Source organism: Trachurus trachurus, assembly GCF_905171665.1.
Source record: "Trachurus trachurus genome assembly, chromosome: 6".
NCBI classification, from domain to species: Eukaryota; Metazoa; Chordata; class Actinopteri; order Carangiformes; family Carangidae; genus Trachurus; species Trachurus trachurus.
The window spans coordinates 21,339,605-21,365,554 of record NC_139897.1 but is presented as its reverse complement, the minus strand read 5'-3'; the positions used below and the strand labels follow the sequence as shown (position 1 = coordinate 21,365,554).

General features: G+C 42.9%; 1 protein-coding gene across 2 annotated transcripts in view; it reads right to left on the bottom strand.

Moving 5' to 3' along the window:
• siah1 (siah E3 ubiquitin protein ligase 1) overlaps positions 1-25,325 on the bottom strand; it is a 30,385-nt gene extending 5,060 nt beyond the window's left edge. The window contains exons 1-3 of one of the 2 annotated variants that reach the window (XM_083973272.1): positions 25,170-25,325; positions 6,736-6,792; positions 28-209 (exon numbers count right to left, since the gene is read on the bottom strand). In XM_083973272.1, the coding sequence (XP_083829398.1) occupies positions 28-209; positions 6,736-6,745 (192 nt within the window). In that variant the 5' untranslated portion in view covers positions 6,746-6,792; positions 25,170-25,325. Of the gene's footprint in view, positions 1-27; positions 210-6,735; positions 6,793-8,427; positions 8,941-25,169 lie in introns of those variants that run through there. The other variant, XM_083973271.1, reaches the window with a different exon arrangement.
• Between the last annotated feature and the right edge of the window lie 625 nt (positions 25,326-25,950).

Below are 25,950 nucleotides of genomic sequence, written 5' to 3'. Positions count from 1 at the left end.
TTACTCTCCAGGCTGGACTGTACATACCAGGTGTCCGGACTGGCACTGCAGGATGGGGGGTAGGACATAGTCAAAGCAGACAGGGCACTCGAACAGGCTGGCCAGGTCACTGTTGGAGGCTGTGGTGCCCGACAGGGTGGGCACGCGCTGAGAGGGAGGGCACTTAGAGGTTCCTGTGGGCAGCGCGGTGGCGGTCTGGCGACTCATTTCTGGCAGAGAGAGAGGGTTGTGATGGTTATTTTATTTGTCTTTTAAAAACAATGCAGTTGGATTTGCTCAACACCGAAGTACGGACCTCTCCTTGTTATACCTCTGACATTTATAAGCTGTGATACTTTGCTCCTGACACGTTTATACCAAAAGCTGAGGAGCAGTCCACTATAAAAGATGTGGGAAGAGAAACGATGAAACCAGCCGAGACTGAAAACCCAGGAAACGTGCTGAATGCAGATGGTTGACCTATGAGGCACTAAAATCTTGTTTGCCATGTGTTTCTCATGCATAGTGCATTTTCCTGCAACTCAAGAGCGACCAAAAAGTTAAGCAGCTATAATGAGCTTTTGCAGTAACTGTATTGTAATGACAATGTGAAAAATGTGGCAACGTCGTGAATGCTGATTAAACCACAGAGCTCTCCTCAGCTTTACAGAGCTTTAGATTATTGTTAATCTCATCAAAACTACAAATATACACTGATTCGCTCTTGGGGTCGAAAAACCCACTGGACGACACCTGCTCCGCACCAAACAGCAGACAGTCAGATGTTTCTCTCAGGAATATAGGTAGAGACCAAACACAGAGGTCAGAAAGACTGGATACTGGATCTTAGACTTCATTTCATTGGGGTGAGAGAAACAAATGTTGAATAAAACCGTTCACTCCTTCAGTCAAGCTCTAACCAATATTTCTGGAGTCCAAAATGTTTTGACAAACACACACGCTAACCAAATAAAATTTCTTGGACCACCACATAAACAATCTTTCTCTCACCCTCATCGTCATGGGAGGTAGAGAGGAAGTGTTTCAGGCTGTGACGGCGCCTTAATTTGCCTCCCGATGAACAAATGTGAGAAATTTAAACTTCCACCCTCCTCATGTTCTTCCACCAGTTTCATATTGAGCCAACACGCTGAAATCTCATCTGTGATATCCATCACTCGCAGCTTCCAATGCCACACAACCCACTGTGCGGCATGTTTAGCCGTCAATCGTTGTAAACATCTCATAATCAACGATTCCTCCCGACAAGGTACGGGTTTACATAAAATGTCAATGCGATCATCATCATGGGATGGCAAACAGCTGCATCGACATACAGAGCCAATCACTGTGGTTACCCACTTGTCTCAAACTATGTCAGCTACTCATCCTGCCATGCTTCCCAGCGCGGTGTGACCGCTGCAGCTGCATGTTCATAACCACAGCACATTTATGATTCAAACCAATTAGCTGTTCGTCCTTGGCAGCTCGTTTACATTTCTTTAAGGCAACATATAGCCTACCATCCCATCAGAAACAAGCAGACAGACATTTTACACATACGTAAGATGAACGAGCAGACGACACGTCAGTATTTTGTCTGTCACTTTCCATCTACAACGTATCTGTTACTGTCCGAGCTCCAAGTCTGAGCTCTGCAGATTTTCTTAGTCACATACATAAAAAAAGAACCACCCGACAGCAAAGTGAACTCAGATGTGGTGTGTGTGTCTCTCTGTGTGTGTGTGTGTGTGTGTGTGTGGAGCTGCTGTTTCCTATCGTGCTGTGCAGTTGCCTTGGTAACAGGTTTGTGATTAAGTATGGTATGGCCTGTGGAGCAAAGAAAGGGAGAGGGGAGAGAAATGGTCGGTTAAAAAAAAAAAGATGGGCCAGAGAATAGGTATGTGTTGAAGAAGAAAGGCAGGGGGAAAGCCAGTGGAGATGAAAGGAGGGTGGGAGGAGGTGAGGAGAGGGGGTAAGAGACGGCAAAGTAAAGAATCAAGTAGGACAAGTACATAATAAGAGGAGGGAGCAGACAATCTGCAATCTATGTGGTCTTAAAAAAACACAAACAGGACAACAGAGTGTCCAAATAAAAATGCAGCAGTGTGGAGATATAAAAGAAGAAGAGGAGGAGGGGGGATGTCTGAGGTCAGATCTTATCTGGGCAGTACGGGGGTTTCGGGTGCGATGATGATGATTGTACATGCCCACGTCTCCGCACCCCCCCTGCTGCCCCGCATAGTTAATCCTTTTTATAGCCCTGCCCACAGACAGACGCAGCAGCACAGGAAGAGAGAGAGAGGAGAGAGAGAGAGTGAAAAGAGGGGAGGACAGTATGTGTGGGAGGTGAAGACAAGAGGAGAATCAGGTGGTGAGAGAGAGCAGCAGTATGAGTCCAGACAGAACAACAGCTGGAGAATTAACACCCACCGGATAAGTCCTGCCAGAGCTCTGGTCATGGCTGCTCAATTTGCTGAACCTGGCAGCTCATCTAACTATTAAAAAGGTGCTAAATGGAAAGTACTTGTTGGGAGTCGCGGGGCATCCATGGTGGTATTTTGATGTTTTTTTCCCCCTCTGGAGTTTTGATTAGTCTAGCATTCGATTGCTCCTTTTTTTCTTTTGTGAAGAAACTTTTATCTCTTTTATCTCTTATTTTAGATTAACTGATAGTTATTCACGAACAGCAGTCTGCTTTTTTTTTTTAAAACGAACAAACATCTGTAAAGAAGTAAAACTGAGAGAATCCATGGTTTTGAAAACATTTTAAAGCCAGTAACTAGTTTCAATTCGCCTACAAATAGGAAGTCTTTCCATGATTTGTGATTTCCTGACATTTCTGACCGTTCCCAGATGGCTTCACAGTCGTCCAACAGCCATAAATAGTGTGATCTTTTTTATACACATCATAATCATTCCCTCTAGCATCTAGCTTGGTAGCTGGCAGCATTACCAGCAGGCAAGGCTGCATGTCTGCATATGGGCCCTATAAAACCTGTTTTATTTTTTCATTTTTGTAAATTCTGCATTATTATTATTTTTTTTACATTTTTACCTTTTACTCTTATTTTACTACCAAAAAAAGTGTGTTTTTAATGTTAATGACTAAAATGTACACAAATTAAATAGAAATTACTTTTAATTTATTGAGGTAACAAACAACACTTTTCCTCCGTACCTTAAGAACAGATACTGCATGATGCAACATAACACTGCACTATAGGTACTTTGAACACCAACAAAATATTAATGCTTGAGCTTTAAACTGTTTGCAGTAAAATCAATACATTAGTTTAAAAAATAATTTCCTTGTTTTTCACATGGCTTTTGGACAATAGGTGGTCATTGCATGTATTTTTACGCTTCCAGGCAACAGAATGTAAGTTCCTCTTCCACCCGAAAACCGCATTTCAGTCAAATTAGGTCAAATTCTGAGATATTCCTCGTTAAAAACAGATTCTGTGTTAATTGGCCAATTCCGTGATTGCGGAAATCATAGGGCCCCTACATATGCGCTCTCATGCCAACAGCAGAGGTACAAACTGGATCTAATGAGAGGCTATTAGCTAGCTGCCCCTGCGCCTGCCTGCCTGTAAACACATCTGCTGTCTTAGCAGCTATTAATAGATCTTCTTAGCTGGCTAGCATGCTAGCAGCGGCACTAAGAGCAGAGACGACCAAATTAGCTCAGGACATTCAGCTAGTCCAGGTCCAGGGTCAGTGTCAGCCAGCATGTGACAGCATGTGAACATCTAACATGGGCTAGCTTTAAACAGGCAGTCGATAGCTTGACAATGCTACGGTCATTACTGCAAGGATAGAGTCATTTGGTGGATGGGCACCACACACTGTTGTGGTATAAATGCCAGCTGGTAAGTAGTACTGCATTCAGATTTTAACTATCACTATAAATATTGTCGACTACTGTGGTTAATATAACTTACTGTTAAGCATTAACCAGCAACGGTCTCCATGCGGAAAATACCTAACATTTTGTGTTGTGTCAGTCTAAATACATCAGGAGGCAGTGGTGCTCCTGTGGAGATTTTTCAACCACTTGTTTCAATACACTTAAAAAAAAAAAAAAAACTAAATTAGAGGTTATAAGCAGGTAAACCCCATAATGAAAGCCCATTGACTCCTTTTCCACTGCCAGTTGATTTTTTCAACCTGAGGACACACAGAGAACAAAGGTATCACCTGTGCTTACAGAGCACACACACACAGATGGAGAACCGGTGCCACAACTGTCACTATAATCATGGATTTTTAATATCGTTTCATCTAGATATATCCAAGTTGGAAAAGTGCAAACCACTTTTGTAGAAGATTAATTTTTTTTATCAAGGTCAAGGACTAACTTGTTAAATTTACAAAAAACACAAACTTTTCCCATTATACACTCTGGACTGGACTGACTGAATAAGTTTAACCTTTGTTCAGGTCACATTGACGGCACAACTCAGACGAATACAACAGACACATACCAGCAACTATATATGGACTCAGACTAAAGTATTTTCCCTTTGCTTAAATAGGCCTTGATAAGGACACATAAACTTATCACAAGAGTGGAGGCTATCTGCCAGCTCTCTGTGTGTGTGTGTGTGTGTGTGTGTATGTGTGTGTGAGTGTGTGTGTGTGAGAGACAGCGTTTGAGAGAGGACTTCATGTTATTTGGGTGTGGCTGATTGGTACTGTCAAACAAATGTAACACTTCAGTTCCATCTCATGATGTGCGTGACCGCTGGAGTCGACAAGTGTCAATGTAAACCGGTGAGAAATTGCTAAGTTGTCAATCTGCCAATCTGTAACCATGATGATTAAAAAAAAAAGACACATTCCCTCTTGATTTCAGATCAAACAGCCTCTGGAATATGCTTGTACATGGCCGTGACTAATGGGCTGACGACGTTATATAAAATATAGCGTGAAGACGAAGAACTGCGGCTCAGTGAGCAGAACTAATGTGTGGCTAAACATACTTCACTGAAATAGATCAACGCTGGACCTCGAGCAGGAGGCCAGGGAAGGGGGCATGTTTTATGTTCTTAGAGCCGAACCTAGCCCTAGTTGGGACTGTATGAAAATGTATAGTTTTAATTCAGCCATGAGGGTGTCATGTATTTGGGTAAAACACGTTCAGGATCACCAGGCTCTCAGAGTTTGGGGGCCAACATGGAGACACAAGTAACGGCAAAAAGGCTCTATTGTAATGTAGTGTAGTGTATTAATCATTTTCTTCGTCGTGTCTCTGGTATAAACTTTACTTGTGACAAACGTCTGACCATCTGGCGATCCAACAGCAGGTCCAATAGCTAGTTGGCAGCGCTTACAGCTACAACAAGTAGCAACATGCCCGAACTGAAGAGAGTGTGTGGGGGGGGATAAACATAGTATCACTTGTTCAGCTGGCACATGGAGGCTAATAAGTGCCACTCAAGTAAAGATAAGCAAGGCCCAGCACCTTTTTGTTGTTTAGCAAGCCGGGTGGGATGGGGGGGAGGGTTAGAAATACATTTTACAGTCTGAATGTAAAGTTTACAGGCTAATGGGTTTTCCCTCTTATAATATAAAAACACAAAAAGGCACAACAAAAGGCAGTTGTGCAAGACTGGGCAGTTTTCCCAGCCAACTGGGCGATGCTTTCTTTAACGGGACAGGCAAAAATCGATTTGGGCGGGCTGATTTGACTAAGGCTCGTCTTTATACCATCAGGGTGGTTTCTTTCTGCTGATTAAAATTTCCAGCAATATACCAAGACGTCTGAACAGTGAGGGAGGCAGAGAGGGCTAGACTAGAAAAACACTGTGTGAGGTGAAAAAGAAGACAGGTGCACGCAGGTTTTTGTTAAAAAAAAAAGAAAAGAAAAGTTAAGTCACGTATCATAGTTTTTGTCAAAAGCTGCAGCAGCAGAGGCAGCACTAACATAAAAACTCCAATGTTCGACTGCAGCTACTGTCACATTCAAAGTCATATCTGTCAAATCTAAACACAGGGACACTTTCAGAGGCTACCGTAGTCATTGCAAAGAAATGTCCATTAAGTTTCCAAATTGTAAACAAAAAAAACAAAACAAAACAGAGCTTCATATGTGGTCCCCGGAGTCACTGAATCCATGTCAACCACAGCAATTACACTTCCCATTTCCTGTAGTTTTATCTGTTGGTATGAGTGAAGATTTATGTCCATAGCACTTAACAGAAAAAAAACAGTGAAAAGTATAAACTGGTCTAATGATACAATGACTGAGCAGCGTCTAGCCTCTGATTATTGGTCAAATCTGGCAACACAAAACAAAGGAAGTGAAAACATGGAATTAGAGGGCTTGAGGGTGCAGAGAAAGTGAGTCAGCTGAACAGATAAGGAGGTGAAATGAGCACATGTATACTGGAGGGAAGGATGATGGAAGAAAGATGAGCGGTCATAAACAGTGACTCGGCACATGGTCTGACAGAGGAGAAGGAGGAGGAGAGGAGAAACATAGAAGGGTTTCTGTTTAACAGGGAGTTTAGCATGGCACTTTTAAATAACAGGCTATTAGCAGACAGACACATCCTCACACTTGGCTGCCGAAGTGAAAGAAACTCACAGCTCCAAATCCTCCAACAGGAAACAAATCCACTGACAGCTATAAGATTACAAGACATTAGGGCACAGACATGTGAAACAGTCCACTGGGATGGCCGCTGCTGTCACAGAACACGACTGAGGATGGACAGGGGAGACAGGTGAAGAGACGGATTTACTCACCTTCGTCCATAAGATTTCCAAATAAGGCTTTCGTCTTCTCTTGAAATGTGGGGACCTCTGGAAAGTGAAGGAGAAAAAAAAGACTGTAAACAAATATGACTTGGAGAAACAAAGCTATAAAATCCTCACAGGCCAGAAGCAAAACACACAGTGGTAGACACACACAGTGCATCGTCCTTTACTACAGTGATGGCCTGGTTATGTCATTTGGTGGTTATTACACATGTTACATGTACACACACAATCAAGTCAGTTCACATATGAAGCAGCTCTGATTTTCAAGATGACACAGTGAAATGTTTCTGGCTGCCGTCTCCACTGTGCTGACAGGCTATTAGAGTCCACTTCCACAGATTGAACAAATATTCATTGCACTTACTGTACTGCTAATGCAATGCACATTAGCATGGTGCTTGTATAATGATTCAATCCTACTGTACTGTCTGACTGTGTCTGTCAGCGCTACCGCTTTCCCAGCACTGTTAATTCATATTTCATGAAACAGACTGTAGTCGGGATCATTTTGCTGATGCAAAGTCTTTCCATAAGTGACTCACAGCTGACTGTAATCTGTTCAACACTGTGATAAGACTTTTTGCAGGGCTCTCACTCTGTGTGAAGTCAATGGATCTAGCTGGAATTGCACATACAGCCTGTCAGTTTAGGCACAAGCCCAACCCGTAGCCCCAAAAAACCTTGGCCAATATGAAAACATCTGAACCCACGGTAGTTTGTGTGCTAAAATGTGGATGCTTAAGAGTTACTCTCTTCGCTTCTGCCAAGCTTCTTCTAGCTGAAAGCCCATTGGCGGCGGGTGATGGGAGTGCTGCAAAGCATTACGCACTTCTCGCAGACCTTGAACCTGCTCAACTTAAGTTCAACAGTGTAAGCACAGGAATTTGTCTTAGGATCCAATCATTGCTTGCAATACAATTCAAGATCAGGCCTTAGTGTTCAGCACGTGCACAGTCAGCAGCAGCAGCAGCAGCGTTACAAACAAACACCACAAGCAAACTCTGCAGGCAAAGTAGACTGTCTAAACAATAAACATGTGTCATCCTGAGTCAACTTATGGCTGGAAAACAGGCCAGTTAACCTTTGTTTTTGCTGTGCCTTAAAAAAAAAAAAGGAGTGGGGGGGGCAAGCTGTCAATCAACTGACCAGTAACATATGTGGAAAAGGGCTAAGAGGCTGGGAGTAGATGAAGAGATCACGAGTAGAGGGGAAGATGAAAAACAAGCTTCAACACAAACATGCCACTCTTTGTTCTCAACTCATAGCCCACTCTTCTCTCAGTCTCACACACACACACACACACACACACACACACACACAGTACAGTGTTCATACACACCGCCAGATACAATTCACAATGCAAGCACGCAATGCTTGCTGTACTCACCCACACACCAGCTTTTAAATATACATTCTGTCACAACGCACCGTGTACACTTTTTTACTAAACCAGCTCCCTCTAAGAAATTTTTATCAAGCAGCCACAAATGGAGCTACAGCTGCTGGACTCAACACAGGAATTTATGACAGTTTACAACACCTTTGCTGCTGCTGCATGAAGGAAAGCTGCACAAAAAAAACCCATCAAACTAATGAGGAGAAAAGGTGTAAAAATGTTTCCACAAACAAGTGCACACGTGTGTTTTTATCTTTAAAAAAAAAAAAAAGCTCCTTCACCTTCAGTCCTGTTTACGCTCCTTTTGGCTACGCATGAGCAGAGCCTGAATAAGGAGTCCCAGGGTGGAGCGTGCAGCGCTACTTTAGCCGGCTTCAAATTCACTTGGACCACAGACATAGGGGTAGAGCATTCACGCAGCCCCTCTGTACCATTATTTCTCTGGCCTTTTCCATGGAAACCACACACTGTGGCTGCTGCCCTAAACACACCACAAAACAGAGGATCATATTTCTTCTTCCTCCTCCTCTCCCCCCATCTGGGAGGAGTGAGCGCATGAGGGTCCAGGGCAGGCTGTAATGAAAGAATGAGGGCTGTGTCCAGACAGAAGCAGATGGGGATGCTTGGTGGTAGCAGGAAAAATAAATGAGCGGACGAGAGCAGTGTGTGTGTGTGTGCGCGCGCCTATGCCTGTGTTGAGGAAATCTCAAAAAGTACAAAATCTCAAATTCCAAAGTCCCTCAGTCACTGCAGCAGCAAAACAGTTGCCGACGTCCAGCCGGTGAAGCAGGCGTCCATCAAACCTGAGTATCACCACCAGAAAGGGAGCACCAAGCAGGCTGTTTGGTGCTTATAGCTGCAGTGCAAGGAAACAGAAAAGCTCTCCAATTTGTTCTCTCTTCCTCTGAAAGCCTCGCAGAAAAAAAAAAAAAATCAAGTCTGTAAGCAGTCTGTCAGTGTGTGGTCATCTAGCCACTCCCTGGCTGCTCTCAGCCACTAGGAACTAGAAGCAACACAAGACAAGTCACTTCAGATTTTTTCTTTTTTTCCCTCCTCCTCTCTCCCCCCTCAACGCTGGATATTTATCCTTTCACAAGTTCCACCTCCGTGTCTCCTGTTGCCAAATCTACAGGAAGTGTGGAGTCTGGCGGTGGTCACCACTGCAGCTTTTCACAGGACAGGTATATCCTCTTCCCAAAAGAAGTTGCAGGTTTGCAACAAGAAAGAAAACCCAATACAATTCAAAAATGGCAAAAGGAATGTCTACTTTCTATGAAAAACAAATCTTGTGTTGTGTAGACGAGTTGCTGGGGAAAAAAAAAGACCCTGTGCTGATTTGACAACAAAGCCCTGCTCTATTAGTTTCCTGCTGTAAGAAAGCTGTAGCTTGCAGGAGGAGGAAAGAAGGGAAAGCCCCGGACAAAGTCTCTCTCTCTCTCTCTCTCCGCCTGACTTTATCCCCTGCACCTTTTCTATTCAAGCCATGTTCTCTCTGTCCCCTGGAGTGTGCTAGGTGTCACTGCTGCTGGGTGTGTTTGAGCGAAACCCGGAGAAGCTAAGCCGGCATCCAGTGTCTCTCCAAACAGAGCATGCTCACTCACACACACACACACACACTTCCCCTTTTTCTCTCTTGGCAGCTGCCTAGCCGAACACATAACCCCTTCTTCTCCGCAACACATTATTTTTCTTTCACACAGACTTTGACTTCATTCTTACACATTTTCCACCCCTCTCCCCCACATACACTTCCATCTCTCATTTCTGTATCTCTCAGTTTAACCACTTTTCTGTGTGTACAATTCCTTGCGTGCCTCGAGGCTGCATACTTCTCCACGATGGACAGTCTGTCTCGCTCTCTTTCTCCCCTCACTTGTGTTTCTTTTCTCTCTGCCCCCTCCCTCGGCCTGGCTCTGTGGTTGTGCAGGTCTCAGATTTCAGCCTTGTCTGGCTGCAGGCTGTACCACCCGCTGCCCTTGTTGACACCATACCTTTTTCTTACTACATTTTCTCTCCATCGTATCCTTCTATTGACTTCCTCCACACCATAGTAAGTAAGTGTATGTGTTGCTTTCCACAAACTTCACATTTCTTCCAATGTGTACTGTACATTACCATTGGACTCAAACATTTGCAAAACTGCAGCCAGAACTTGAAGAGCAAAGACAGTCCAATGTGTTTCCTCTATCATGGGCCTGCAGTCGTCTTGATTTAAATGTTAACTTTTCATTTTCTAAAGTCACTCTAGGTATGTGAAATGTTCTACTACTCATTTGTTCCTTTCTCTGACACACTCTCAGTCTCCTCTCTTGCACATACTCTCTGGCTCCCTCTCTAAAACACACAAAACAAAGCTGAGCCAGCCAGGAGAAGAAGCCAAAGTGAAACCAAAATATCACCGAGAGCCAGAATCTGTTTGTCAGCAGGAGAGAAAGTGATAGCTAGATTAGTGCACACAGAAACAGATACTGGCCCCATTCACATGGTTCACCAAAAAACGCATCTCGGGTGATTCAATCACATATGGACAGATTCAAACACAGATGTAGCTCATTTCAGCCCTGTAATCACCCAGCGTTTCTCCTTTTATTTTGTTTGCCTCTTTCCTGTTGCTAAGAATGCCACTGAAATTGTCATCATGACATTTCATGTGGAAGGTGTTCACAACTATCTAAGAGAAACGCTTTTGGATTCTGGCTGATCTACCACTGTGAGAGCACAGTTGGACTTGCTCAGCTTTAAGAGAGGACAGGAGGCACACTGCTGTATTCTCCTCCTCACCGTCTTTACACTGCATCTGTTCACATTATCACCGAACAATATCAACATAATGCGGTCAGAAATTCAGCAGCACAAATAATATGGGCACAAAGAGCGCCTGCTGCGGCGCACATACATGCTGTGAGCTATAAAACAGCACTAGTGACACTAGTCAATGCCCAAAGTGCTATTAAAGGGGCAGGGCAACCAATACAACAATGAGCCATCTGGACCAGGCAGCAGTTCAACTCCTGAGACTCCAACACTTCATCAACTACAGCCAGGGGTTTACAAAAGGGGGTAGATTGGAGAGAGGGAGGGCGGGGAGGGAGAGACATATTATTTACATCTTAAACATGCTTTGGCAAAACAGATGACTACATTTTGTCATGCCAACAAAGCACCGCTGAGCTGAAATTAAGTAAGAGACAACAAGATCAGTGCATTGGAAAAGCTTGCTTTGGCTAGGAGTTTCTATAACAGGCCACGGCTGAGTTGTGCACAAGCCCACATTTCCATATGAAATGAATTGCTCTGTCATTTCCATTTACAGTCTGGCTTACACTAATCCCATAAAAGTGGCTGAAGCAAGGCCAGAATAAAGGAAAAATAAATGTATTATTTACCATCCCTTGTTAAAAAGCACAGGTCCATTACATTAAGTCTCCATTTGTGGTTAAAATAAACATCATGTGACCAACGACCCCCTATTTAATCAAGCTTTGATAGATTTAATTATCACATTTGGTGTGATTTCAGTGGGTTCACCGTTGCTCTGTGCGTCATGTAGTTAATTCACGGCTTTATTCAACAAAGCAGATTGTGGACAGAATGAGCATTGTATTACTAGTCTATAAAGGTGGATGTAAAGTCCATTTGAAATCTATGACTAGCCCATTACTGTCCCCACTCTTGTGTGAACTCTGCAGGATGAAGCATGTAATATCAGCAAAGAATTGCAGGATGGCAATAGGCTTCATCTTTACCCAAATGCATTATGCTTTAACAAAACTGATAAAACTGGTCAGTGAAAAGCAGCTGTGTGCTACTGAAGGAAGAGAGCACAAGAAGACGAAACATTTAAAACATGAGCATCAGTCAAACCTCATCACTGCTTAAGCTTCAGTTGAAATTTAACTTGCTTATATTTACTACATGATTTATTTGCTAAATCTGTTCCATAACACAGCGACCGTACATATGAAATCACAGGGCAGACCTGAGCAGCTAAAAGCCTACAGTGCTTTAACCTGACTCAGAGGCCATGTTGGGTACTCACTCACATTTCCCCCCTCAAGTCATCCCTGCTCTGTTTCACTGCAGACTGTTTTATGTACATTTGAGAGAAAAATCCTTTTGAGCATCACTACCATAGGAGCAAGGAGTAAGTTAATGTTGCTGCGCCAAAAGAGGAACATGCGGGGTCCAGACTAACTTTTAAAAAAAAATTTTTTACCAGGAGCACAGCAGTCCCCAACTTAGGAGCCATCTGTGTGCTTCTGCCATTACCTGACTACGTGGATGCACAGTGTCACATGGCTTAACACGCTGGCCTTGTTTGTTGTGTCAGTTCAAACTGCACAGGTTGTCTCGAAATGTAATTATGTATCTTTAGAGTGGTTTATTGAGTAATACTTCTCTTTATATTCACATTGCTACTGATAAATACTTTGATGATGATCCTAATGTTTCCCTAAATCAGGATTTGCCTCTGCTACACCAGTGTTACCAAGGAGAAAGTATGCACCGATTGTTCACTTAGCCAAGATTAAATTTACTGGTTGCACATGTGCAAGTAGGTGAAAAATGTACTAGCACCGTCTCAAATTCTAGGGGCAAATTGCCCCCATTTAGGGGCAGTCTGGAGCCCTGACATGTATACTATTGAATAATGTGTGAGTGGGCAAGCCAAAGGAACTAGTCAGGAGCCTATTCACTTTTAATGAGAGGTTCTCCCATGTGGCTCGGAGCTAGATTAGGTAACAGAGGAAACCACTCTTAAAACAAACATGAGGAGGCAGTGCATCAGCAAGTAGAAAGCATTACTTGGGCTGGGTAAAATAATCGATACAATCAATTAAAAAAAAATTATGCAATATCAATTCACAGGGCGTCGATTTTTTACCCCCCAGTACTCTCGTGCATGATGAAGCAGCGGCACGGTTACGTCAGGTTGACGTTCAAGCACACGAGCGTGCATTAGACTGCATTCATTAGTTAGCCTACTACCTGCAGTCAGAGGGATGAAGCAGCAGTTCATCTACATCTGTTATCATAGTAAATAGGTCTACTATGTGTTCGCGGTTCTGTAGTTTGAGGAGGTTGTTGATGAATATTTCGCTTTTTACTCTGACTCACAGTAACCAGTTCATGTCAACTCAAACACACACACTGTTACCCCGCATACAGGATCATTAGTGCATGTTCCTCACACCGTAGATGAGCCAACATATGAGACGTGTTACTGCAGAATAAACGACACGAGCTGCTCCCTGTTTTCACAGTCGGACTTTTCTCCTCCACTTTCTGACCGTCGGATCATAACACATGACACGATGGGCGACCTGACCGGGCCGGACTCATCTCATGAACCGCTCCACACATTCACCGTCACTTTATTTACCATCGGCTCCATTTCACCACATTTCCTCCCTTGTTTTCAACTTTCACTGCTGCAGACTTGACTTGAAACAGTTTAACTTTACTTTTAGTTTTGTTACCATTAATATTAGGGATGTGAATGTGTACTAAAATATGTAAAATAAACTGTGCAATGCTTTCCATTTAAACGTGTAAACGGTGGCGTCCATCTGAGACTTGATTTTCGACCAAAGATTTTCTTGGTCAACCAGTGGTCGTCATTTATAGCGATTAGTCGACTAATCGACCCCCCCACCCCCCACCTGACGGACCATGGATGTATAGATCCATGCGTCGGACACGTTCCGCTATAGTCAGCTCACACACACACACACACATCACACAGCTTATGAACGTTGATTAATGTTAACAGTTACCTGTCTCAAAACCAGTGTTGCTGCTGCTGGCTTTCTTTTTCCTTTTGTAAAGTACATTTGTATTTTGTAACAGAGTTGGGCCATTTTCATTATTTAAGAGCAGATCCAATTGAATCGAATCGAATCGAATCGAGATTAATCGCTTTGGAACCTGATGAATCGAAATCTAATCGATTTAGGAAATTGGCCACGATGCCCAGCCCGAAGTAGTACACACATTTTCTAGACTCACGTGTATTTGTGTCTGTTCTGGACACAGGTTCATTTTTTTTTATACTTTCATGTTCAATTAAGACAGAAACAGGTCCTTTAAATCTGGTACAGCATTTCAGCCTCTCTAGTCAGAGTGAAGACTTCACAACAGGGTAGTAGTTCTCCGCTCTCGTTGCAGTTCTTCAGAAGAAAAGACTTCCTCGCTGATACAGACTGGAGTCGCAGTGAAGCAGATGAAGAAGATGAAGTTTCCGCTTCCCACTGTTCCCTTCTGTCTGTTTAACACATGGATTAATGCACCCACTCGAGACGGCAGTGAGCTGTATTATGGCATATTACGGATAAAAGTAAAAGGAGTGAGATCAATATAGAGAGCTCCATGCTATGTATTCAAACAAAGGATATTTTGTTAGAGGTGGAATATTACTAAGAAATGTGTGGAGCAGCCAGACGAGGCCCCAAACTCAATCCTTCAGTGAAACAAAAACAACAAATCATGAACATTTCCTTTAGGGGTAATGTTATAACTCTTTTCACTTTGGCAGTCACCTCTTTTCCACAGCAGAAAAAACAACAACCGAGTGCAACAGTGCGGCTTAGTAGCTTGTTACCATGGAGAAGCCACACAGAAGTGGGATATCAGGGCAAAGGCGAAAACTCCACACACACACACACACACACACACACACCTACAGACACATGATGGCTCACATCTTGTATCTTATGTTCACACACAGGCACTAGTGCACACAAAGGGAGTGATAAAGCAGGGACTCCCTTTGGCATTCGTAAGCTCTAGAATTACCTCATTAACACAGAGCCAATGAGTCACTGTCTCTCTCTCTATCCCTTACACACACCCACCCCCAACACACACACACACACACACACACACACACAGACACACCACTCCTGCATCAGGCCAGCTGTCACAACAGCTGTCAATCTTGTGAGGAAGAGTTGGGCTCTTTTCACTGGACATGTGCTGCTGATGCTGTGACAGGTGACAGGGCAGTAAAAACCAGAGGGCGGCTGTATAACCAACCAACGAGTCAAATCTCATTTTGCATTCACCCCTCTCCGGACTCATAAAATGTGTAATAATGACTCGAACAGGATTTAATAAACAGTATTTTAGTATGGTTTGTGGAATAGGAATATATGGATGATAAAACTGCTTTGAATTATTAACTTTGTTCTTGTTCTGCTCAACGTCAGTTCATTCGAGAAACAATATGTTGTATGTGCACACTGCACACATGCACAGGCTATGGAGCCGATTCTGACAGAACAAAGACAAAGTTGTAGCTGTGAAAGTTATGCTGCAAAGAAACTACAAAAATGTGGATGCTTCACAGGCACACCTTCTTGTTTTCTTTATTTCTGACCAATATCAGAACAGCACTGTGTGTAAACTGTGTATGAAACCCAACCTGACAACAAATGTATGATATTACCCCAGCTGCTTCCACCCCTTGGATTAAATGGGTCATTGACTACGTTTACATGCAGTCAATATCCGGGTTACGGTCAATATTCTGGTTCCTGAAACATTAGGAATAGCCTGTTCACATGTGTGAGCAAACAGGGTTATTCCTGTATACATGGTAATTGTAATTGGGATATCCCGACACACGGACAACGCCTCAACGCACGGAGAACGTCATGACGCAATGCTCGTTATTTATGCTTCTTCCTGTATCCAAAAACAACAACAGCAGCAGCAGCAGCACGGCGATCATGCTATCCCAGTACTTTCTACCGTCTACAAAAGACGTCTTTTACCACACTTAGGGGCTGTGTCCACCAGACGCGTTTTTAGCGTTGACAGCGCTCTCAGCGCTGCTTTCCCAGCGCTTAGCGCTCTCTCTCTCCCTCGTCAGAATGCCGCTGTTGCTAGGTTACAAAACGAGTCCTCTGACACTTCCGTGTTCCGGCCTTGTTTAATGTAAACACTAAAACGAGCGTCAGAAATACACAACAGCATTAGCGGCAGCTTTTGACATGGACCCTGAGGTCGGCCTACCTTCAATACAAGTGTGGGTCAGGATATAAACCGAGCCACGTCTCCGGTTGTGTTGCTGTCTGTAACGTATGTCCCGCCCAGGGGTGAAAGTAGTTTTAAATTCTTGCCGGTACTATTACCAAAAGTTTTTTCTCTGCATTATTGTTATTATTACTGATTTTAATTGGGACATTTTGCAACAAACGTTAAACGTGGTACATGTTTCGAAGGCTGGGTCAGGGGTAGACAATAAAGGAAATTTTGAAGATCGCTGGCCCCACCATTCTAACCACTGGCCCAGGACAATGTCAGGTAGCCTATTGATCCCCATAATAAATAAAAAAGAACATATAGCCTGCAAACAGCCTGCGGTCTCGCCATCGAGGCTGGAGCTTTCTTATGTATCGATACCAATACTAGTAAATTTCCCCGATTCTCGATACTTATACAATACCACGATTTAATTAGAAGAAAAAAACATGTGCTTCTAAATTGGCTACTTTATTTAATAAATAAATAAATAACAGTTTCTCATCAAACTTGTATTTAAGCTCCAGCCTACTGTGGTTTAACAATGAAGTAAAAACAGAGTTAAAATGGTAAATATGCCCCAACACAAAAGGAAAGTCATGTAGTCATTACTTTTATCTTCCAGTAGTTCAATGATACAACTGTTGCTGTCATTCATTCACTTTAGGCTGTTTCCACAGACTGGTGCAAAACTGACTTATTGTTTCATTTTTCAGCTCCGTTTTGTTTTTACACACGTTTGTTTTTTCTCTGCTTCAAACCATCATGGATGTAGCCTACTATGGTCTAAACGCGCACCACCGCTGTGGCGCACACCGAGCAGCTGGAGCCGCGTTCACATAAACAGACCGCGAGCTCGACTGTAGCCGCACCGAGACCCAGCGCGTGCTCTGGCCCGCGTGTAACGTCCGTGTCGGCCCCGACAGGACTCGCCACGACGCGCTGAGGGCAAAGTTTCACGGTACCGGAAAAAAAGGTTCAGTCTTCAGCAGCAGCAGTGAGCGAGCGGCGCGCGTTCCGCGGTGCACAGCTGCATACTGCTGCTGCTGCAGGTGGTGCTGACGTCCCAGGGCAGAGCGCTGCTGCGCACATAAAGTATCATGTCTCTGTCTTTGATCGGGTCTGGATCTCGTAACACTATGTGTTATAATAATAACAACCGAGACAATTTCACAGAAATCATTTCAAACCACAGGGAATTCATGTGAAATTATTAAATTTTTTACTTTTTATTTTATTTGTTTATTTTTTATCTCTCTCATGATCTTCCTGGTACTGCGTACCGCCTCTGAATCTTTTAGTGGTACGCAGTACCGGACCGTACCGGCTTACTTTCACCCCTGGTCCCGCCCCTTCTTGATTCTGATTGGTCAGTGCTGGGAAAAGTGACATTGACGAGCGCAGCGCTGTTCTTAGGCCTGGGACGATAATCAATAAATCAATTAATCGCACGATAAATGAAAATGAATTCGATAGTTTTTCCGGCCTCGATAAATCGCCATGTGCATGCGCACATATTTGTTTTCCTCCAACCAGGCTGGATGACAAGAGGCTTCACTCTGTGCATCGGTCTCAGCACCTGGGTCGTTTGTTTTGCAGAATGAACGGAGTGAACCCTCTTTTCAGTCATCCAGGATCTTTGTTTCCCAGAATGCATTTGGCAGCAACCGGCAGCGCTAGCTGTAAAGCTAAGCAGCTAAAAGCTATTTTACCGTAATTCTCGCTGCAGCGCTGTTAACACGTCACTTTTTAAAGTTTTAATATTTTTTCATGCCAGAAAGTCACAGTTTAGGCCCCCAGTCTGTGTCAGTTCATCCACATATCGCCTGTTAGGAGTTTTCCTCCGACGTGTTAGGAGCTAATGTGGTAGCAACGAGCAGGAGGAGCGGGGCTTCCCACAGTCTGCAGCCGTCTGCAGCAGCTCACGGGCCGGTCAACCTCCGTCATTGGGGGAGAAAACGACTAAGAAAACTTATCAGCAGGTTTTTAGAGGTTTACCGCCGGCTGGTTTAATATCTTTTAGGAGATAAATGCTAGTCTCATTGATGAAATCTTACATCTGTGGAAGTCACGTTAGTTTGTTTGAATGAAAAGTGGAGCTTCAGTGTAACGTTATTAGACAGAAGAGCTGCACTGCACTGTTTATTATTTTTTGTTTATTTTATTTTTTTAGGATAGTAGCTATAAGTTCTTGTCATTCCAATTACAATGGTTAAAAAAAAATACTCATGAGAAATAAAAGTTTATCGCATTTAAAAGGGTCTACTTGCATTATTATGAAATATTATTATTATATTAGTGGTTAATTTGTTCTCAAAAAAATGTGTCAATAATATCGTTTATCGTCAATAATTTGTGGGACAATATATCGTCCAGCAAAATTTGTTATCGTCCCAGGCCTAGCTGTTCTAAAAGTTGAACAGATTTCAACTCGAAGCGCTCTGAGCGCCGCGACAAAAAGAAGCAAGCGCCGAGGGCGTTTTACCGCCGAGGGCGCTGAGCGCTGTGAGCGCCCAACTCAATAGGGTTTGAATGGAAAGTAGACGCCCAGAGCGCTGAAAACGCGTCTGGTGGACACGGCCCCTTATGAAGTGAATTGTTTCCTTCTCACTGCAAAAGTGTGGTGTTATCTTGCGTTTCACCATGTTTACCAACAAGTAAACACGTACATAAAAACGTATACATGACCAAATATTCGGGTTAGAAAAGGAGTAACCCAGGGGTCATAACCCTAAAAGAAAATAAAAATATAACATTACATAACTCAATATAGCATTTTCCTAACTCATCTCACTGCTTCAATGAGTCATTAGTTTGCTTTTGTGCTTTTGTGAATTAATTGATACAATCTGATCTGTAGATGACAACAATCATTTATCTGTAGAGCGAAATACGTTGTACAGACAATAAACATCTGACCGAGTTAATAAACAGCTCCTCTGGCTCGTCGGACACAGGTTGCAACAGCTGATCAATCCTCACTCGGCTAAACTCTGAACTCCATACTCAAGTCTGATTGGACAAGACGTTGCCACATCAATGATATGAAGGCAGGCGTGTAAAATCAGACTAGTGCGCAATATAGAGCTGCCACTTCAAGGATACGAGCAGAAATGTTCTTTTTCCCATACTGCCCGTTCATTCATGAGAAATCATCCCGTAACACTCTCAATCAAACAAGGTGGGGAACGAGAAATCCGCAGCACTACATGTAGTTCACTAGGATTGGTTTATCATCGTGTCTGCCGGTGGAGTAGCAAAAAGTGTGATCTGGCTGAGAAAACAAAAAAGTTATGCGTCCGTGCAAGAGCATAACAGCAATAGACAGAATGCGCTCTATAGACGATACTACGATCTCTCTGCTTTGGCAGATCGTCAACGCGCTGTCATCGAATATCATCATATCGCCATGTCACCTACTTGAGGCCAACCAGAATGTGTTTTGTGAGGTCACAGCGACCTTGACATTTGACCATTAAATTCTAATCAGTTCATCCTTTAATCCAAGTGGATGCTCGTGCCAAATGTAATGAAATTCCCCCCAGGCGTTCCCTGATACATCGTGTTCACAAGAATGGGACAGACAGACAGAGACAAATGGACAACTCCAAAAAATACTGGCTCTGGACAAAGCAGTTGCCAACATGGAGGTATGAAAATGGGAAGGTCTGCCAATGAGGTAGGTCACAGACAAGCACACATCATCTCATCCATCCTTTGGTAGAATAAGTATCACTAAAAAGTTTTGATGGGCACACCAAAGTAACCATTATTAATATCATCCATGTTATTATATTACATAATAATACATAAATATTGGCTGCGGGTAAATATTAAGTTATTGCTGCCAAAATCAACAGGTATTACTCAACAAACCACTTTAAAGATACATAATTACATTTCGAGACAACCTGTGCAGTTTGAACTGACACAACAAACAAGGCCAGCGTGTTAAGCCATGTGACACTGTGCATCCACGTAGTCAGGTAACGGCAGAAGCACACAGATGGCTCTTGTGGACCATGTGCAATTCAAATACAGAACATTAAATCCAAGCTTTTTGAATACTAGAAAGAACGTGAGGTGAGGGGAAAAAAATAACAAGGGCTAATCTGAGCGAAAGCTTACTCTAACTTTAAGTGGTAATTATATGGTGCAGAAAAAATGTGCATTAGTACCTGTGGTATCTCTTTGGTGGCATTAATTAATAACAAGCTTTATCCAAGCTGTGTTGTTGCTGAAAGATAGCACCATTGGGCAGTATGATTAATGTACTGAACAACCACAATCAAAATATTAGCAGAGCCACTGTCTTAACATAACTATTGTATTATGGAGAGATAATAGAGGCTCAGAGGTAAGACCATACTTCTTGGTGCAGCAGGTGTCTGAACCATCAGAGCAAGCATGTGCAACTCGGCTATCCGAGCATATATGTGGTTACATCATCATCATCATCATCATCATCATCACTGCAGAACTCACATACGAAACGAAAAATCAGCCCCAGAACGCTGTGTGTACAAACAGCTGTAATTAACCGCAGAAAACCGAGTGGAAAACAGTTTCTACCCTCAAACGGTTCACAAAAAAGCTGCATGCTCCTCCTGTCAGCTGGTCAACATCCCACTGGTGGACCTACATTATCTGCAAGCAGCACGTTTCCTATTTGTAAGGGAAATTCTTAATATACATAAAAGTGGGAATGGGTCAAGATTAGGGTTGGGTATAGTTTGAAATTAAACGATTCCGATTCCACGTTTCAATTCCGGTTCCTAACGATTCTCGATTCCGATTCTTTTAAGAAAACAGTTTGCATGGTCTAAAATGAGGGAGCACCCGAGTTATTTTTCCCACAGAATTATGCCGCGTTTCCACTACATGGTACCGGCTCGACATGACTCAACTCGACCTTTTTGCGTTTCCATTGCATAAAAGTACCTGGAATCTGGTACCCGGTATTATTTTTTTAGTACCTGCTCGGCCATGGTTCCAAAACGGGTGAAGCGGTACTAAAATGTGACGTGTAAACATTGCAGACCGCTGATTGTTACACCAATCAAATTTAGTGGCAGTTGGCAAATACAAACCGTCTTCGTCTTTGCACCACTACAACTGATGACTTTCTCTTCCAACAAAGTCTGATAAAAGCAAACCAAACCTGACAAATCAATAACTGAACAATATAAACTCGACTACTCGTACTCGTACTTACAACACTGATGGAGTCAGGTCAAGTAATTAGCACATGTGCACCCCATATTACAGGCAATAAATGGATATTACAGGCAATAATGGAGGGACAATAAAAACATATGCTAAAACTTACTTTGCACAACCCTGAGATGATGTAAAAGCAAGTTTGTATCCATTTGAAACAGTAGGAAAGAAAACAGAAAATCAGTACGTGGCGGCCAACGTTGATATGGTGACGGTCTGACACTAATAAAAATCAGCATATGGGAAACACTCCACTGACTTGCAGGACTCTGTGAGGATGAGTGTTTCCTATCCATGACATAAATCCCCATGATGTTGGCATCTGTCGACATCCATCCATATGAAAACCAACCCTGTAGCTACATTACCAACCAACTAAGCCTCTCTAAAAGCTACCGAAAACCCACGGGTCAAAAGTTTATCTCTGCTACTGCATTACAGATGACCCATACTGTACTAAGCAGAGTCAGCAAAACAAAAAAAAAACACAACAACACAAGAAGCCAAATGTTTCGCTCCGGACATCATGTGTGTATTCTGTCTTATTTTAGCTCCTGGTCCTCCTCTTCAGACTGCAAGGGCGTGTGCAGACAGACTGATTGACACATCTATGACTACTCAGGGACACTGGACGACTTCACCCTTTAATCAAGCCTTCGGGAGAATTCAATTGGGGTCTGGAAACCAGGCTTTTCCCTGGATTTATTCCCACAATCACATCTTGTACTTGGCTCTAAATGTGTGATGTCTGGATCCTCAATAGTCTGTAGCACAGTTTCAATGCAGCAAAATGACCGAATTTGTTTACTTAATTGATTGTGCCAGCATTTTTACAATCAATTACAATACTCATCACCCCGGCAGTTGTCATTACAAACATTGCAGATGCTTTCATACGCTCTCTAGGCAGCACTTTGTAGCTTCCAACAAACTCAGGACTCCTAGTGTTATTCAACCCCAGGTTACAGATAAACCCGTTGGTTTTTACACAGTATGTCTTTTTACAACTTAATCCCTGCTTATACTCAATATAAAGATAACTGGCTGGTACACTTTGCTGCAACCTCTGTACAAACCACTGTTCAACAGTAGGTTTTAGCCAACCAACATTGTTGTGTTTGTGTGAGCTACAGATAAGACAGGTGACAGTTTTCCAGGGTCTTTCCTGCACAGGGAGCTATGAGGCAGCCGACTTGTGCACAACCGTAAATACTACTAGGGACCAGTGATGGAGGGGATCAGAGTCACAGTACAAGACAGGACAAGGGGTCAAAGCTTGGATATTCAGGTGACAAGTTATTAGATGTTTTTCACATCACTTTTTATCAATCTTCCCGAAAGACATTTTAACTACTCCTTGACACACAGGAGATCTAAATTTTGCATAGATATGACATCAACCTAGATTTCTAACTATAGTTCATATCATGGCAAATGTTTGCCTTAGTCAATATTGGAACCAGCAAAACAATTCAACAGCATGCTTCATTGCTTCAATATAAGAAATGTTACTGACAGGAACAGCTCTAGAGTTCTTGCTAGAGACACATTTGTAAACAACTCACACATAGTGCATTTGAAATTATTACAATGCCTTGTATCACATTTCCTCTTGGCACAATTAAACCAAACCCATCCAATCCTAATGGATAACAACACCCAAATCCATAATCTTTTTAACAATGAAAGAATAATGAGCGTATATAAATACAACCAGTTCTTTCCAATGACAAAACTTAATCCATTCCTCCAGCTTTCTAAATTTGCTGTCCAAACGTGGCCAGAAAACATTGCACTGTTTTGCTACAATTCAAAGTATCCCAAATAATGGCTATAAGGTTGGTAATCTGCATCTTGTATAATATGGTGTAAGTAATTGCATAATTAACATTAATCAAAGTCTTTAAAAAGAACAGATTGTGTCACTGTAAGATGCAATGAAAGCAGCAATCGATGGATCCTCATCTAGGCTGTGACAATATAGTTGACTAATGACTATAAGCACAACTCAAGAGTGACTCTTGCCTCCCTTCAGTGTATTCGTAAACATAGTCCCATGTGAACCTCCATTTTAATATTCTGTGGGACACCCACTCACACACTATCTCCATGCAGTTGTTACAAATCTGTGTGTGTTTAGACTGCACAGTAGCTGTACTAGCAGAGTACAGTGACTTAGTCATCAAAAAGTAAAAAACACACACCTCTCCGTTAACATTAAAACATTACACTATTTTCTGATCTGGCCAAACATGAGTAAACAGGCTGGCTCACAGCCTCTATTGGTGCAACAGAGATGCATTAAGCATATGAATACGTTTCTGTCAGTATCTTGTATTTCACGTGCAACACTGGGAGTGAAAACTTTGGGGTGGGGGGAGTAAAATGCTTTGGTTTACCCCCCTTTTAACCTGAACAGACACCTTGATAGCTAGATAAACACCATACATGACCCTTGTGAGGTAACTGAAGAAAAAAAAAGATCACACTGACACTGCACAGTTGTCATGCAGGAGACATCTACAGGTGTCCACGTTAACAATAACAAGACCTGATCGACTGCTGCCCCCTCCCCACACTGCACACTTGATGAACCGGTAGTGAAGCAGATCAGACCCATCTGAGGAGAAAACAACACAGGGCTACAGACTAACTTTTCTTTTTTCTTTACTAGGAGCTCAGTGGCCTCCCAAACTGAAAAATTTAGGAGCGCAGGCAGAATATGTAGGGGTGCACACCATCATTTCCTTTTCATTTATCGTCATCACAACACATTGACCCGCCACCTGTAATGACAGCTACCAGATTCTTTGAGTCGCCTCTTCCAAGTTTCACCATCGTATTGAAAAAACACAGCACATTTACTGGTTGCACATGCGCAAGTAGATGAAGATTTTACTTGCACTGCCTCACATTTTAGGGGCAAAATGCTCCCCAGTCTGGAGCCCTGCAACAACAACAACTAAAAAAGCTGACATTCACTCGTCCTCCCCCTCTTTGAGACGGGCCAAACACACACTCTCACACACCGAGTCACGGTAGCTCTCTGACAGCAGCAGCAGCCACCACCACCACAGTCCTTACTTTGAGTAAACATTAGTCATCACAAAACAAGGTTGTGCCGGTAACGCTGCCGCACAAAACAAAAGCCCCGATAGGTTTCTGTTGACCTGAACTAACCTGCTTTCAAACACAAAATGGCCCGGTCTGTCTGTCTGACTGACTGGCAAAGGCAGACAACGGCGTAAGCTACGAGCTAGCTTTGACTGTTACAGACATACAAGGCCTCGTCTTGCCGTAAAGCAGCAGGCTTTACCCCCCGCCCCCCACCACCACCACCACCACCACTACCACTACCATTAGCATACTTAGCTTAGCTTAGCTTCTCTTAGCAACCGATACTTTAACGTTTTTCGTGCACAGTCAGGTTGACGTTAACGGTCGCGTTTGCTCGCCAGGTTTGCCAATCAATCGTCTGCACACAGCGGGCGACAAGTGTGCAGTGTGTGTCATGACAACAAAACAAGCTATCGACACGACGAGCCAGCTTTTTTTTTTCTTTCTGTCTCCCAAGCACAGCGAGCTAACAGCTAACACAGCTAACATCACCCATTAGCAGCACCGCGCTAACGAAGGAAGCTAATGTCTGCTACAAGCGGCGGGGCTGTTGTTTTCTCTCCCTCTCCCTCTCCCCCTCAGCGCTCCCTCTACACTACACACTACAGCCGAAAAAATAATCTGGTGTTTTTATCCGCCACGGCACACCCGCTTAGCTTACCTTCGGACGAAATATCCTTCAGCTCACTGCAGGTAGACAGGTGGATATATGGCAGAGTAGAGTAATACACCCGGGATCCCTCTTTTTTTATCGTGTTTCATTCGTTAGCTTTGCTGTACACACACAGTCGCACTGCTCCTGGATCAGAGACGAGACGCTAGGCTTAAGTACCAGCCGCTCGTCCGGGGCGCGCACAGTTGGTGAAGTTTGTCGCGGGAACGCGCGCAGTGGTGGGAATCGCCGGCTTGTTATAGCTACAAATTGATACACATGTAGGCTAAATCATAATTACGAAATTATTATTATTATTATTATTATTTTTAAGTATATTGATAATTTCAGTTCTTCCTGACAAGTCCAAGTGCTTCAACAATTTATTACGATGTTTCACCAGATGTAGCTACTAATCGTGCGTCCATTCATAAATAATAATCTATCCGTAATCAAAATATGCAATCTGTTCGGGGCTGTTTGTTTACACGTGGCTTTACTTTCTCCTCAGTTGACTTCCTGTCGTCCAGTACCTTGCTAGGATTTCATCATATTTATATTTCCATCATTGTATGGTAGTTCATGTATTTAATTCAAAACATCAAGTTGAGATGAAGATATTTTAACTCTTGTTTTTACTTTTACTCTTTAGTCTTCACTGATAGGTCACTACAGTGTAAGTAGATGAAAAAGTTAACATTAAGGACATGTATTAGTTATTTGTATTAGTTCTTATAAATAAAAATAAAACCAAGGTTAATAGGCTTAATCACTGCTTTCATGTATTAGC